The sequence below is a fragment of the Excalfactoria chinensis genome, chromosome 2 (assembly GCF_039878825.1).
Source record: "Excalfactoria chinensis isolate bCotChi1 chromosome 2, bCotChi1.hap2, whole genome shotgun sequence".
Taxonomy (NCBI): domain Eukaryota; kingdom Metazoa; phylum Chordata; class Aves; order Galliformes; family Phasianidae; genus Excalfactoria; species Excalfactoria chinensis.
The window spans coordinates 7,755,617-7,772,631 of NC_092826.1; the positions used below are offsets into that span (position 1 = coordinate 7,755,617).

General features: G+C 36.5%; 1 protein-coding gene across 1 annotated transcript in view; it reads left to right on the plus strand.

Moving 5' to 3' along the window:
• The window catches only part of LOC140248898 (dynein axonemal assembly factor 11-like), a 44,096-nt gene that overhangs the window by 14,693 nt on the left and 12,388 nt on the right, over nucleotides 1-17,015 (plus strand). The window contains exons 6-12 of the mRNA XM_072330023.1: nucleotides 2,009-2,176; nucleotides 6,327-6,404; nucleotides 8,890-9,062; nucleotides 10,000-10,199; nucleotides 13,214-13,402; nucleotides 13,955-14,032; nucleotides 16,305-16,370. Coding sequence (XP_072186124.1) covers nucleotides 2,009-2,176; nucleotides 6,327-6,404; nucleotides 8,890-9,062; nucleotides 10,000-10,199; nucleotides 13,214-13,402; nucleotides 13,955-14,032; nucleotides 16,305-16,370 — 952 coding nt within the window. The remainder of the gene's footprint in view (nucleotides 1-2,008; nucleotides 2,177-6,326; nucleotides 6,405-8,889; nucleotides 9,063-9,999; nucleotides 10,200-13,213; nucleotides 13,403-13,954; nucleotides 14,033-16,304; nucleotides 16,371-17,015) is intronic.

Below are 17,015 nucleotides of genomic sequence, written 5' to 3' on the forward strand. Positions count from 1 at the left end.
TTATGTTCTGTACCTGAAGTTTTGGAGTCACCAATTGTGGCTTTTAAAGGATACGGCAATGAACAGGATACCTGTAATTACTTCACTGCTGAACTGGAGTGGTGGTCATCATATCAGGATTAGGTGAAGGACTCTGCAAAGTGATGCTTTGAAGCACGTCATCCCTTCCACTTCCTTAGTTTAGGTTGCTGTAACTTTGCCTGCTGGGAATTTGTTTAATCGAGCACATGAAGCAACACTACATTGTTATATTAATTGCAAAATAGGAAACCCCAGACAGGAGAATTTATGTCCCCGAGACGTCCAGCCACAACTGACTCATTAGGTTAGTTGCAAGGTAGATACTGAGTGTGAAGCCATCACCATACTAAGTATGGTAATGACAAGTGATACTCCACAGAACACTGCAGGGGCTGTAGTAACTATTTACACAGCGTGGCACATTTCACACAGATATTCGAACAGATTCATGCCTTAGATAGAGTGCTAAGCGTTGTTTTGAGACTGCGACCCGCTGGGAGAATCTCAGCTAAAAGGTGAAGGACAGCAGTGTTTGCTGCAAGGCAATGTGGTGGGCAATGTGGTGGGCAACAAGGACATCATGCAACGTATAGACACAGCCTGAGGAAGATATTTCATATGTGAATGCCAAAGGAAGGGGTCAGGACTGGCAGACGTGAAGTCAACGTGATTTCATCCCCAAATGAAAGCCAGGCTTTGAAAAGAGGAGTACGGCTGTGGGATCTCCTCGGGCTGCAAGCATTCCCAGCTTTAGCAGACACACGGGCAGAGCTGAGGCCGCGCTGAGGGGAGCGGCACAAGGCCGGCGGCCCAGCAACACCCGTTGCCATGGCAGCGCGGGGCGTCCTGTAATGGCGGCGGCGGGCAGCTGCGGGCAGCCATGGTGCGGAGTGAGTGTCACACAGCCCCCACACCCTGTCCCTCCTTCTTTTTTTCTATAAAGGGTATAGCATGTAAAAATGTACCAATGTGCAAGTGTGCAGATCGTGGAATATTGTTTTCTTACTCAAAAATAGCTGTTTGCGCTGGAAATAACTGTCACTGCAAGATCTGACACTGGACACATTGGTAAGAAGGCCATTCTCTTCTGTAATTTCCAGCATGCTTGCAAAGTAAGTTGTTAGAAATGCTGATGTTTTTCGTGTTTTCTGTAAATACTATTTAGTCATTATTATTGCCATATTTTTATTTTCTCTCATAATTTAATCAGTTCTGATCAATCTGCTGTAGAACAGAAGGTGGTTATTCAGATGGAGCCAACCTACCCACACTGATTCAAGGAGATGGGTTCACCTTGCCCAACGTGCTTCCTATGCAGACAAGATCCACTGTAATCGTGGCATTGAAAAAAAAAAACAAAAACAAAAACAAACAAACAAACAAACAAAAAAAAAAAAAACAAACATGCAAATCTCATTTTGCCACTTTCCTAAATGCTGTGGAATGGAAACAAAGTAATCTCATCTAGCTCAAGAGTGAGCACTAGTTCTTATCTTCCTTATACAGATCCTTTTCACTGTTTGAAAGATTGCCTGGCACTAAATATTGCTACATGAAAATTCTGAAGCTAGGTTTCTAGTGTCTTTCAGCCCCTGAAACTCTTCTGCTTGCTGCTAATGAACCGCCGGTGCCTACAAAATACGCAGGATTATATATCATCCCAACACAAACATTTATAAGCATGAATTAGTTATAGCTTTGCTTCAAGCAAGGTTTGCATTACACTGTTATGGAAGATTCAGCAGTTTTCATATGGATTTTTCTAAATGCTAGAGGTGGCTTAATTGCGTTTTACAAATTATTCTCACTGTAGTAGGGTGAGTTGCTTGGCACTTGTCTTTTATAGCAGAATTTCTTTTTGTTGATATTTGTCCCAAGAATCTATTTATTATGATGGAACAAAAGATTTTAATGATAAATAATAATAAAAATTGTTCATAATTCAAGTTGTGGAGATATTTTGCAATGACCTCAACTATTTTTTCAGTCACTGAAGATCTCGTTAGAAGACGTGCAGAACATAACAACTGTGAAATTTTTTCACTGGAAGAAATCTCTTTACATCAGCAGGAAATAGAAAAATTAGAATACCTTGACAAATGGTGTCGGGATTTGAAAATTCTCTATCTTCAGAATAACCTAATTCCAAAAATTGGTAAGCATTTTCTTGATGTTTTTTATTAAGTGGAATTGTGTGCATAGTTAGAAATATATGTTTTTCTTTTGTGTTGTTCTTCATGGGAATGTGGAGCGAGTAACTACAGAGAATTTCTTTTTGACTCTGGTCCTGCAAGCTTTTATTTTCCTTTCATGTTAGCAGACTTCTAAGAGGTTTAGAAATTTGCAGAAGGAATTTAAATGAAAAAGTTAGTACTGAGATACAAGTCACTAGAATGTAAGTGTAGATCACCTTAATTGGTTCAAATCTCATACATGAAGGTATAACTCAATGATCCTTTACTTGTAACAAAGAGACAGTTCAGTGCATACCATGAACTGCAATACCTGAGAGCTAGCTGTCCTCGTGCTCATTTTTCAATTCAGTTTTTATACATATGGTAGTTTCTGTTAAGATGGAAATAATCTTCTTTCAGATACAATAATTGCTTTTGTGCATAAAGACAACTTACACAGAAGTCTGAATGATCTTCCTTCACCACAGGAAAATGCAGTTGCCTTATGATCTATGTTCTGTGCTGTTGTGATGCATCTTTAAGTTTGCTAGGTGCATAAAATGATATGACCTGGGACCTTGGTCTAGAAAAGTGTAGATTCTACAGATACCATATAGGTAAAATAGAGTGGTTCAGTTGGAAGGGACCTTCAAAGTACAACTGCCTGACCTCTCTGGAGCTAATCAAAAGTTAAAGCGTATTATTAAGGGCATTATGATGAATGGAAAGTCAGAAGTGTTCAGGAATGGTATTAACATATTTCTTTGAAGTTCCTTAAGAGGCAGAAAAAACAATCTAGAGTTTTAGGGTGAAACTCTGTGCTTATGATTTGGAGGTAAAGGCTTTAAATCTTCTCAACTCCAAGCTGCCCTGAAGGGTCTTGTCAAGAAATTCCTAAGGAATATCTGTATTGATAACATCTGCATTTCTTAGAGTGGACTAATCTTCTCCCAAAGAGAGAAAGTTTTTTTTTTAAACTGCTTTATTCTGCTCTATTCCATCAAAACTGGTCTAAAAAAAAAAAAGTTGTTTTTCTCTGTTATTTTTTGCTTAAGGCACAAGACTGTATCTCATTCTTTTGTCAATGCTCATATCTCATAGAAACAGTACTGAATTCAAGACGTAAACCACTGTAAAGTAGACAACAGTGTATCCATGAAGAACACACAACAGGTAGACATTATTTATGAGCACAAAAATGTCATAGCTGTATGTTTTATATTGCCTCTGTCAGGATATGTCTCTTCTTTTGAAGGAAATCCTTAACACTACTCTAAGGATCAGTCTGGCCTACTGTTCAGTTAGCAAGCTGCAAGGCATCCATACACATAGAAGGTTAAACCACCAAGCTGTTTGAATGAGTCCTGGCTCTCTTCTATAAATGGGAAGAAAACACAAGATAACATTGTGCTCTACACTGCCTCACTCATATCATGCATACAGCTATTGCAATCATAGAAATACCATAGGGAAAATAAGCAGCGAAATATGTGGTATGAATCCTTGCTGGGAAATTAATTTCATCATTTATGAATTGAGAAAACACCTCTCCAAGATCTTAGTTAGCCAAGTGGTAGAATTTGTGCCTTCAAACTTCTAGGCATTTATGTCTGTAGTCTCTCTTAGGAAGAAGACATATTTTCGAGCCTGATTTAGTTCACTGGTTTTAGACAGCCAATTTAAGGCAAGACAAATTGTACCCTGAATAACCTATTTCTCTGTATTGATTCTAGGGGAGCCTAGAGAAGTAGCTCAGCTGTAGCCATGATCTGTATCAGTTAGATGAATCGTCCTCTGCTTGAATTTCCTTGTTTGTCTCTGCAGGGCCTGTATGTACAGCAGTTAGTCAGCACCGCTTGTGAGTTAGTGTGAGGTTAACTTTCTGACTTCGCTGAATAGGTTTTCCAGTCAGATCTTCAAAAAACCCGAGACTGAGGAAGTTTGTGAACTGCATCATGAGTTAAAGCATGTATCCCGTATCAGAGTTGTGTCTCAGGCCTGTGTGTCACACTTCAAATGGCATTTGCGTTTCCCAGTTATTTTGGCACTGGTAAACTTTACTTCCCCTGTTTCCCTTACACAAAGGAGGAAATGCTAGCCAATCTGACAGAAATAAAAAAGCAAACATTGTGGTCCCGCTAATTTCAATAGTTAGTGGTGAAAATAACATACTTTAGATCCCAGATTATAGAATGCACCTGTTGTTGGCTGAGAGCTGCCTGCAGCTTTAAATAAGTCACTGTATGTATTCCAGTTATATCACAGTGACACTATGGATAAGTTTGGATCATCATATTTAATAAAGAGAAGCTTCACTCAATTTCTGTCAAATTGTCTCAAACTATTAGGGAATATTCCTGAATATATAATCTACTATATTTATTCTTGGCTTGAAACAAAGTGATGTAGTACCTCCTCTTGTACCTTTATACTACCACTCATATTCTACGATTAAAGCAACTTTCTAATCCTTTTCACTTCTTAGAACAAACATCAAGCTATACTGCACACCTTCAGTGCTTTCCACTCTGAAGAATGATACATAAGATAATGCAGGTGATATTTAGGGTTTACATAATGCTCATCTGTAAAGAAAGCCTATAGAATGCTGTGTAAATATTTATTTTGAATGCAGAAAAGGAAATCTCCCATATACCACTGAAATATTGTGCAGTGTCAAAACCAGAACACTTTTGATATGATGCGTGATTGTCCCAGGGACAACAAGGTGCTGTAATCCTAATTTCCTCTTGGTTTTCCAGTTCCACTTAGTTGAGGGAGCTGAGCCTCTTTGAAGAAGCATGCGAGGATTTAGGATCTCAACTCTTCTGCATCTCTCAGCTTAGTTCCTCTGCAAATGGCGTAACCTCCAGATCTCAAGCCACTTGCAATCTGAACAATTCTACAACTCTTTCATTATTCATCTTTACCTCTGTTTGTTGTGCTTCTTTGTAGTATGTGTGCTAATGTTGCATGCTAAGACAGCTTCCCTCAGTACATGGCCATATAGCGCCATAGAGCTTTAAAAATCTACTGTTGGCAGGTGTGCAACAGTGAAGGACAGTGTAACAATAGCACAGGACTGGCAAAAACTAGCACAGGAGCATGAGCTCTGATGAAGGGAATTATTAGATAAGGTTTTATTTCCCAAAATGCTAATGCATGCCTTAAAGTTGTTTTTTAGGCTTGTGGCAGAAAGGCATTGTAGTTTGAATTGATTGTTATTGTGTTTGCTGTTGCTTACATCAGAATGCTGTGTTTGTGTTTTCATTATGACTCGAGTGAAAGCAGCAAAGATAATGGCTAACCCATCATTGTGGGCCAGCCCACTACTGCTTCCTCAACTGATCATGCATATCTGAAAGTCCTTGTTGAAAATGACATGACCTAATTTGTTAATCCCTACAATGTTTTCTAATGTCAGGAATTAAAGCATATCTTTAGTACAGGTTTTCCTAAAAACTTAAGTGGCCACAAAAATTCCAGCAGGAAAGGAAACTTCTTAGACCACATTTTTACCTGAATTAACTCAAACTCCTTTATAGGCAACACATAAATTGCAGGCTAAGTAACTTTGTGTTATAGAAGATAGTAGTTCCAGGCTTTATTTCAAAACAGAATAAATTCTGCCAACTGTTATATAGCATGGATTTATTCCTTATTTAAGTTACTTGTATTAGCCATGTAGACAAAAGACCTTTAAAAAATGGATATATACTAAAGAAAACAATCTTTTCTATATAAGTGAGTGTAAAACTCCAGTTTCATAAAGCTTCATACAGTCAAATCATTCCCAATGAATGGAATGTTTCACCATGTATTTTGGCCAGCCTACTTGCATTATGTACTTATATTATAGATGTTTTGATCAAAAATAGCCTTCCTTATTTCTCTCTCTCTCTCTCTCTCTCTCTTTTTTTTTTTTAATTATATTAATATATACTTCTTCTAGAAATCCTGTTTTCATCTTTTTAAGTGTTAAAATATTAATACCTGATAGTCTCATGCAAATTCAGGTTTGTCCCTCCTATTTTCCTGCTTTATTTTTTGTTTGAAGTTAAGCAAACAAGTAAAATAATAATGCCTTTCCAGTGAAGGAAACTGAAGTAATGGGTCTGTGTTTTGTTACAGAAAATGTGGGCAAGTTAAAGAAGCTAGAATATTTAAATCTTGCTTTGAACAATATTGAAAGAATTGAAAATCTGGAAGGTAAGATATTTCAATGAACTTGTTTGCTTTTTCTTACTGAAAAACTTGAGCAGAGGCTTAATGTAAGGAAAAGTGGAGTTATGCCCATCACTAAACGTACTACCTTGACAGTCAGAAAGAGCTCCTTAGTGCACAGTGTTTCAGTATTTCTTTGTATCCAATGGTTCTTCACAGAATCACAGAATTGTAGGGGTTGGAAGGGACCTCTAGAGATCATCGGGTCCAACCCCCCTGCCAAAGCAGGTTCCCTACATCAGGTCGCACAGGTAGGCATCCAGGCAGGTCTTGAATATCTCCAGAGAAGGAGACTCCACCACCCTCCTGGGCAGCCTGTTCCAGTGCTCTGTCACCCTCACTGTAAAGAAATTCTTGCGCACATTTGTGCAGAACTTCCTATGCTCCAGCTTATGTCCATTTCCCCTTGTCAACTTCTTACAGTTGAATTTTTGTCATTGTTTCTTAAATGCATTTTAACTTGCTCTCCACACACTCTTTATCGACTGTTGTCAGCTATGACAGTTCCATACTTTACAAAATAGGAATCAAAATATAACAAATCTATACAGGATTAGTATGTACCCAGTTCTGCTAGGGTAAGTTTAGATTGGATATCAGGAAGAACTTCATGGAAGGAGTTGTGAAGCACTGGGTTAGTCTCCTCAGGGAGGTGGTTGAGTCACCATCCCTGGATGTGCTTAAAAACCGTTTGGATGTGGTGCTCAAGGACATGATTTAGTAGAGGGTTTTTAGTTAGGTAGTATGGTTAGGTCATTGTAGGACTCAGTGATCTTTAAGGTCTTTTCCAACCTGAGTGATCTTATGATTCAGTGTCTCTGTGATTTCTTATGTAGCTTATATAGAACAAAGCAACTTTTTATTTTTATTTTATTTTTATTTTTTTTATTTTTTTAATAATGTGCTGACTGTAAAAAGTGTTTTTTGTTATGGTTCAGCAGTCATCTTTACCTCAGCAATTGAAAGTCTCACAGAAGGATGTCCTACATTGTACAGAAGTTCCACTGTCTGGAGTATTTTCATAGAGTTTTTCGGGTCTATCTTTTTTCTGTCTTTACATAAAATTTTATCTATATTGTCTATGTTTAATCATTTAGCCTGTCACTATAATTGCTTGTCCAAGGATTTACCATTTCCCATGAGCAAATCCTGAGACTTAGAGCCATCCATAAACCACATTCCATATTATTTGAATCACTTCTAGCTGTTGACTTATTTCCTTTTTCTTTCTCGATTCTGCTTGGTCAAGTTGCACTGTGTATGAAATGCACACCTTAGCAAGGGGACAAAAAATACCTCTGTTTTGCTTTGCTTTCTTTTGAATCATATGCATGCTGATTTGAGAGAGTGGTTTAAATAAAATAGAAAAATAAACAAATAGTTGCAGAAATATGTACTGCATTACTTATTTGGCAATTTGTTGAGAAATTTACATCTTTTTTCATGCCAGCAAATTTTAAGTTCCTCTAGCAGGCTGCATTATTTATTACTGTGATTTGTCATTTACTTAGATGCCAGAAACTTTGGGAGCGAGCCTTGCAAAAATTGAGGTTGTTTCAATCCCCTAATAAATCATTTTGCATTGTTTATGCTCTTTCAGTTCCATTATGCATAGAATACTTGCCAAGTAAACCTGCAAAGGAAAAGAGGTGATTAAAATGACGAGCATAGAAGTTGAATTTGCTCTTAGCTGAACTTTTTTACTCTTAGGCCAAGGTTATGACTCATGAACAGATTATGATATAAGGAGTAGTCGATAAATTCTGGATCCAGATTTCCCAGACCAATTTGTTAGCAAATTAAGTGTTAATAATTATAATAAATGTTTCTGGCTAACACACCACTTTCTCACCAATTTTTGCAATTTAATCAGTGATAAAATATTCATGACAATAGCTGAGTCCATAAAGTGAAAAAGTTCACCTCATCTCGGAGTAGATTTTTAGAACACATTTTATCAACACTTTGATAATGTTAGTTAAGATTAACATTACACAGAAGTGAAACCCGTAAGTTATCCTGCTTTTCTGAAGCAATTGGGCACTCCTTAGTCACATGGAGAAGACTTAAGATGAGGATGGTACTAGGATGATCAGATTTTTAAAGCTGAATTTTATCTTGTCTGGAAATGAAGCATTTAATAGCTAGTATACAAGTTCTGACCACCGAGTTCTTATAGTCATGAAACCAAGAGTATTTTTTGTATTTTCTGTTTTATCAAGATTTTTTTTTTTTTTCTATAAATATTCTAATCTCCTGAAGCTTAGCTGTGAGTCAGTCTTCTACTTGTGGCTTGTAAAATATGTATCCTGACAGGATGATGTTATTATACAAAAGGCAAATGCAGGCAGCGGTTTTAGTACCCAAGTGCATATACGTGTCTGTATCTTTGTGTGTTTCTGTGTTATGCTCATTTATGTAATGAACAAATTAAATGATTTTTTGTTTTTATTTTTATTTATTCAAATAGGCTGTGAAGAACTGAAGAAGCTTGACCTGACAGCAAATTTCATTGGTGAACTGTCTAGTGTTGAAACCCTAATATATAACATACATTTGAAGGAACTGTTTCTAGTGGGTAACCCGTGCACTGAATTTGAAGGTTACAGACAATTTGTGGTGGCAACACTTCATCAGTTAAAAGTACGATTTTTATTGTTAATTCTATGAACAAATCAATAATCATCTCTATTGACTCAACATATTAATCCAAAACAAAATAAATGCCTGTGGTAGGAAAAAGTAGGAATCTTTTTCTTACTGCCCTCAGGAAAGTAAAGTCTGTTCTCAAGAATTTTGACTAAACCACAGTTATTTCTTAAAGTCATCTGTCATTTTCACTGGAGATGCTTCAACGAAGCTCCAAATGATAAATACACAGTACATTTATGGCTTTTTCCTCATTTGTTTTTATACAGACATAATTTTATTTATTTATTTATTTTTGTAAATAATATCATGATTTCGAAAAGTTTCCAAGTTGTTGATAGTTTACTGATGTTATATACTGTACCAACAGTGTAAGGCAATAGAAGGGTAGAAGTTGACATGAAAATGCACTATCTTGCATCTCCTGTAAATAGATATGTTGAGATTAAGGTTCTGTGCAGAGACTAATTTAATGATTTTCTGTCATTGAAAATGACCCTAACTACACACTTACACTTTACCTTGGACAGGCACAGACAATTACTTAACTTAAACTGAGTAGATTCAACTCACTTTGTCAGCAGTAAATGAAATTTACTTTACATTTAAAGAAATATATTTTTAATAGTTCCATGAGCTGAATCAAAATCAGAAAAAAATAACAGAAAGGGCTGATGGGACTCTTCCTACTCCACAGTAATTAAGACAAAGTAAAATGTGAGAAAATACAAAAGGCAACTATCAGGCACAAATACTTTTTCAGACTTAAATAGAAATTTACTGTTAATTCTTTTTAATATACTGTTTCTTAAATAGTGCTTTAGAGGTTTTAAATGAATCTTAAATTAAACTGCAGTTTAATGGATTTATTTGCTTTAATATGTTTAAAATTTCTCATGTTTATATATGGATTTTTCTTCCCTTTGGGAAGTATTTGGATAGTAAAGAAATAGAACGTTCGGAGAGGATTCAAGCACTTCAATACTATCAAGAAGTGAAACAGAACATCAGAGAACAGGAACAAGCTTACCTTCTCAAAAGAGCCAAAGAAAAGGAAGAGGCTCAAAGAAGGATGCATGAAAGGAAGGACAGGAAAGAAAAAAAAATGGAAGCTGAGCATGGACTTGGCAGGTAACATTAGGTGGTAACAGTTTTAAGTAATTATCTAATCATCATTCTTCTCTTTCTTCATTAGTAATTTTGCTTTTCCTCCTGAAATACTGGTTGTGTAATTCTACTTGAAGTCTCATGTTTGTCTTTATACTGATTCTAGTGGGATTCTAGCATTTATCCTCAAGCATTTTATGCCTAGAGAAAAAATATAATTAATTATAAATGTCATTAATTAGTGACCTGCAGACAGCACAGAAGAATTTTTGTATCTCCAAGCTAAATTGTCTGGGTGCCAAAACGGTGTAATTGATAGCTTCTTTCAGGAGGACAGCTGGAAATTGTTATTTAAGGTAATACAATTGTTTCAGAGAAAGCTGTTCTTCCTCTATGATTTCTTTTGCTGCAGACTTTATTAATACTAAGAATACTAAGATACTAAGAATGAAACAAAATTTGAAGATTTTTCGAGGTGTTTAAAAGGCTATGGAAATGTTTACCCCTATGCTTCTTCAACCTTATATTAATAAGACTAAGACAGCAGAAAGACTTTTCTCTCAGTTTATCTTTCATTGAACTTGACATTCATCTTTAGTCCAATTTTAGTCCAGTAGAGTCTGATTTCCATGATTCATAGAATCAAAGAATCATAGAATGGCTTGGGTTGGAAGGAACCTCACGTATTGTCAAGTTCCAATTCACCTGCCACAGGCAGGGTTGCCAACTGCTAGGCTAAGCACTAGATCAGGTTGCCTGGGGCCACACCTAAACTGGCCTTGAACACCTTCAGGGATGGGGCACTGACATCCTCTCAGGGCATCATGTTCCAGCACCTCACCATCCTCTGTGTGGAAACCTTCCCTGAAATCTAATCTAAATCTTCCCTCCTTTAGTTTAAAACCATTTTTCCTTGCTATATCACTACCAACCCATGTAAAAAGTTGATTTACCTCCTGTTTATAATCTCCCTTTAGATACTGGAAGGCCATAATGAAGTGTCCCTGAAGCCTTCTCTTTTCCAGGCTGCCTTCTCTTTTCCAGACTGAGCAAGACCAATTTCTTCAGTGTATCATCATAGGAGAGGTGCTCCAGCCCTCTTATCACTTTCGTGGCTCTCCTCCGGATCCTCTGCAAAAGCTAAATGTCTTTCCCATGTTGGGGCCCTGGTTACAGGAACAGTGCTCCAGACGGAGCCTCATGGGAGCAGAGTAGTGAGGCAATCATCTCTCTCTTGCTGTTGTCCACCCCTCTTCTGATGCAGCGCAGAATACCGTTGGTCTTCCAGGCTGCAAGCAGACACTGCTGTCTCATGTTAATATTTTCATCTACCAGGACCCCTACTGCCTTCTCAACAGGGCTACTCTCAAGGATTTCTTCTCCCAGACTGTGTACACATCCAGGATTACTTCAGCCCAAGTGCACACCCTTGCACTTAGCTTTGTTAAATCTCATTGGGTTCACAAGGGCCCACCTTTCAAGTTTATCAAGGTCCATTTAGATGGCATCTTTTCCTTCTGCAGAAAACTTGGTGTGGGTGCACTGAACCTCATCATCTATGTCACTAATAAAAGATATTTAAGAGTACAGGTCCCAAGACTGCCCCCTGGGGGACAGTGCTTGTCACCAGCCTCCTCCTGGACTTAAAAACATTGACGACAAGCATCTGGCTGTGACCTTCCAGCCAATTCAGTATCTACCAAATAGTCCATATATCCCTAACGTGGCTGCAAAACCACATCAAAGGCCTTGCAGAAATCCAGATAGATGACATCAGTTGCCTTCCCTTTGTCCACCAAACCTGTTACTCTGCCATGGAAGACTACTAGATTGGTCAGGTGGGACCTTCTCTTGGTGAAGCTGTGCCTTCTGTTTCAGATCACCTGCTCATCCCTCATGTGCCTTAATGTGTCTTCCAGGAGGATGTTCCCCATGATCTTCCCAGACTATTGAGGTGAACCTCACTGACCTGCAGTTCCCTGGATCCTCCTTCCTCCCTTTCCTATAAATGGGAGTGATGTTTCTCCTTTTTTGTCTCTTACTGGGAACTTTGCCTGACAGCCATGACTTTTCAAGTATGATGGAGAGCATTTTGGCCCCCACATCAACCAGTTCCCTTAGAACCCTGGACGCATGTCCATTATGCCCCATAGACTTGTACAGATTCAGTCTCATGAGTCTGCCTCAGACGCAGGCTGTTCTTACAGTGTGGGGAAGTTTTCTCCCCCAGTTCCTACCAAGAGATTCAGGAATATGAGGTTCAGGGTTGTATGAAATATGGAAATCCTGGCTTCCAGTGAAGACTCAGTCAGTCTTTTCCAAATCTGTTGTAGCCAGTTCTTCTTTCTCATTTATCAGAGTAAGTACGATCTCTTTCACCTGTCCCTTTTGACCAATGTACCTATAGAAACTCCTTTTTTCTATAACATCCTTTGACAAGTTCAGTTCCATCTGTGCTTGGCTTTCCTAATCCCATCTCTGAATATCCAGACAACATCTTTGTATTCTTCCCAGGTGACACATCCCTGTTTCCACTGGTTATGCAACTTTGTTCTCACAGATCACAGCTGTATCATAAATTTAGTTTTCACTCTATATAGATAGCTTAGTGACTGGGGAAAAAGTGACTTAGGTTCAAAAATGGCACCTGTAATGTGTACATAAAAAGCTGCTATCTTATAAATTTCTTATCATCTACTGCCTGAGGTAGGAAATATTTAAACATAACAGGGACTGAAGATTTTCTTTCACCTGAAGGTTATAAGGGCATCTGACAGTCCTGCTGCTGAAATTAACTCTTTTGAACTATCTTTCAGAATTTTCAGATGGCTTGGCAAAATCATAGTATTGTTTCTTAGTTGTCAGTGAAAAGTATTGTGTCAAAATATTTTTATTTTTTATTGCTGCAAGAAGAGCAGAATAAGTTATCCAAATACTTAAAATATTGTTATTGGTAGGAATTTAAATTCATATTGGAGTAATCAATCATTGCTATTACTTTTCTTTTTTCAAACAATATTCTCTGTGGTTTTGTGTAGCCCAGACTCCCTACAATACAAAGAAAATCATCAGACAGAAGGAGAAGGAGAACAACACATGTGCAGAACTGCAGAAGATGATGAAGAAGACAGAAGATTTTGGGAGGAGCCAACACCATATACTCCGGAATCTAGATTAGAAGCTCACAGATATATTGAAGAAAAAAGGAAAGCTAAAGACAATATAAGGTATATTTTTTGTTTTAATGTATTTTGGGAACTGAAGATGAACAACTTCTTGAAGGCACAAAGAGGAAGTTGGCATCTGCCTCACATTGAATATTGTCTTTACCTGTGTAAATGTGCTTTAAAAATGTGAATAAAATATTCCGGCTGCTTTATTTTTTCATTTTCTATTTTTTATCTTACCCTTTATTTTGTTTTCCCTCAAACGGGGATTTTAAATATAATAATTTATCTTTCCAGCTCCATTGTTTGGATTTCAGAATATCTACTGTTCTGCCAGCTAACTCATGTTTGATATCATGTTCAACAATGAATACTGAGTGTCACACCTAAGAAGTTATTATCTATGTAAATAAATGATACTACAAAGTATTTGCTCAGTTTTTGATGATGCTTTTAATGTTCAGTTGGACACCTGACATAACCGGTTTAGTTTCTGAAATAAGTTGTATCCTTATAATCTAGAACCAGGTAACATCTCCTTTCCATTTTGCTATTCAGCATAAAAAACGAAAATGTGAGATTATGAACTGTTTTTCTTTCTATTTTGTTTAGAGGATCAAAAAAGAGAGAGAAGCCTCCTCCAAAGCTGGTCACTGCAGAAGGAAAAATTCTGAATGTCAATATGCCTAAGTATGTAAGAAATCAATACTGTGAAGAATTTAAACAAGCTATTTTTACAGTTGATTTAAACCACTATTTTGAGGTGTTTGACAGTACAAAAAATAAGAGATAAGTAGTATTGTATTTCAAGTGGGGAAAATTACTCTTAAAATTGTACTCTGATGCTGGAAAATAGTTTTCAGTCAGTAAAATGTTAAAGGTTGTTAATTTATATCTTGATATTTGAAAACTAAAGAATTTATTTTTGTGTAGAAAACTCCTTACTCTTCTTCCCTTCTATGGTAAATCTCTCTCTCCAACAGCGTCTTGCTAATAGTGGAAAAAGCGTGACTAAAATTTGACTGTTGAAGACAGATGTGTATAAGTATCCACTTTAAATGTGGAATATATGTGTAAGTACTATTTTTAACAAAATCATTCTGTCTTAAAATGACAGATATAGACCTGGCAGAATTGTGCAGCATATGTAATTCACTTCTATACATGACAACCCATCTTCTCTTTTGATACTAAATGAGGTCTCTAGCAATGGAGGCTTGAGTCTTCAAAGGCAAATGAATTTCAAGTTCTGTTTTGAAATTAATTTTCAGGAATATTGGCTATATGTTACCATTGATTTCACTGGAAACTGGAACCAAACCTTGCTATGTTAACAGAAAACAGAAGACAGAGAATTGCTCCCTTTTAAACAGCTTCCCAAACTACCTTTTACAGGATCTTATGATCAATAATTAAGACTAGTTTAACTGCAAAAAAAAACCAACCAAACAAAACCCCAATGCTAAGAAAGTACTTTTCATTAGCATGAAGAATGCTTTCTCTATTTTGGAAATTTAAAAACCCATGCAAATTTAAGCGATTTGAAATCTTACGTTACAGGGTCAATGCATAATTTTCAGTGGTCTAGGTATTATTGGTAATAGCAGAAAAGCTTGTATTTATTCAGTCTTGACTGGAGTATTCTTGTCATTGTTTTGATGTACATTTCTGTAAAAATGCATTGACAGAAAACAAAAACAATGATATCATAGTTCAAAGATGACATACCTTAAATAGTTTAAATCTTACGTTAATAGAAAGCATTTAGAATAAAGCTCAAGCTCTCTAATTTCAAGAAAAACAGTCATCTAGAGTTAACTGTTTGTAGCAGTTCTCCAAAGTTTTGGCTTTATTGCATAAGTCTTATGTCCAAAACAATATCCAGGCTTATCTGATGCTGAATGGTTATCAAGTCTTATGTCCAAAACAATATCCAGGCTTATCTGATGCTGAATGGTTATCAAGAAGAATGGCTGTATGCTACTCAGAAAAGAAGACTATTTGTCTTCCTCATTTTCACCTAGAAAATTTTAGTTCTCTATTTTTTTACCCTTTGTGTTTTAGTGCATTCTCATGATTGTGATTGTAGTAAGTGAAGGAAGCATGAATGGGAAGAAAAAAAAAAAAAACAAACAAAAAAAACAACAACTGTTTATACTGTTTGCAGTTTTCTTTTCAAAAGTATGCATAAACTAAAAACTCCTTAAGCTTTCTTCCAATTAGTCTGTGTCACAGTAGAGGAGAGAAAAGAGTTTAAAAGTATATTTGAATTTTTATTGTTGAGAGATTGCAAGCTAACTGTTAACAGTTTAGCTTTTTTTTTTTTTTTTTTACTTAGATGAACCCAAAGTATCTGAGGATTTTGATGTCACTTTCAGTGTTTCATCGGAGCTCGTAGCTGTAGACTAGGTGTCCTTATAGTAAAAGTACAGGAGTTGTTTTAGATGTATCACTGGTGAGATTTGTTCATAAATTTTAGAGGTTAGCCAGCAGATCAAAAACACACAGTACAATCTACAGTCTGTAGGGTTTCAGGCCATTCATGCTTTTCATGAACTGTTTTTCTATGAAGATATCTATAAAAAAGACATTTTGCCAGCAGATGTCTCTCTTTCTGCACTGACAGACTGATCTTATCTTTAACCTTCAGCACAATTTTTATTTGTTTCTTGGGGGTCAGGGTGGGAGAACAGAAAGTGAATGTAAGAGCGACTTTAGCTCAAATGTCAGTATGTCAGTAATTTTACTACGTGAGGAAAATTTGAAACCATTTGTAAAGTAATCATGTCACATGATCACTATCACTATTATGTCACATGATCACTATTACTATCATGTCACATGATTATTTTGGGATGTTTGTATTTACCTGAAATTGCTAGTAGTTGAATTTGAAGTGGGTCATAATGTTTGCTTATTCAACCCAATTGATTCTGATGGTGTGTCTTATCATTACTATTAGGCTTGATTTCTCTTTGAAAGATGATGAAGAAAACAATCAGTTCATCTTGGATCTTGCTGTTTACAGGTCAGGCATTATGTATTTTTCCACTTCATTTATGCCATTTTTAAGTTCTAATAGACAGAATTCCAAACATACTCTTTTTTGTAATGTGAACTTCAAGAGGAAAACAAATAATGCAGGGCGTTATAGAATATATCTTGAAGCCTCTGTCAAAGAACTGGAACTGTGTAACTCAAAGACCCTTCAGACTGATTGAATGAGCACTGTGTCTTAATTGCCTTTTTTTGAATTGATGTCTTTTGCAGCCTACAGACAAGTTTCCTCCACACTTGTCCCTTTATAATTATGTAAAATCCTTTCCATTCATTCATTGGCAGAATAGAATTGTAGGAAATGGGAATTTTTGCCCATTGTCTGGCTCTAGAAGAGCTCCAGTACAGTTCAGGTCCTTCTAGTTAATTTTTTCTTGAAACAAGGTAGGATAGCCTTGTCCATAGTGCTTATTGGAAAGAGTCCATGGTTTATGCTATTTCCTAAACTATGACAGAACATTCTCTGGAATAAATTTGGCTGAAACTGAGCAAAATATGAGAAGGAAACCTTGTAACTCTATTGTAGTATATACTACTAAGTATTTTAATGCTATAAAATGGTGGATATTGTGTAATAGTCTGTCCTTTTATGTAAGAAATGAAAAATAAAAAGTTT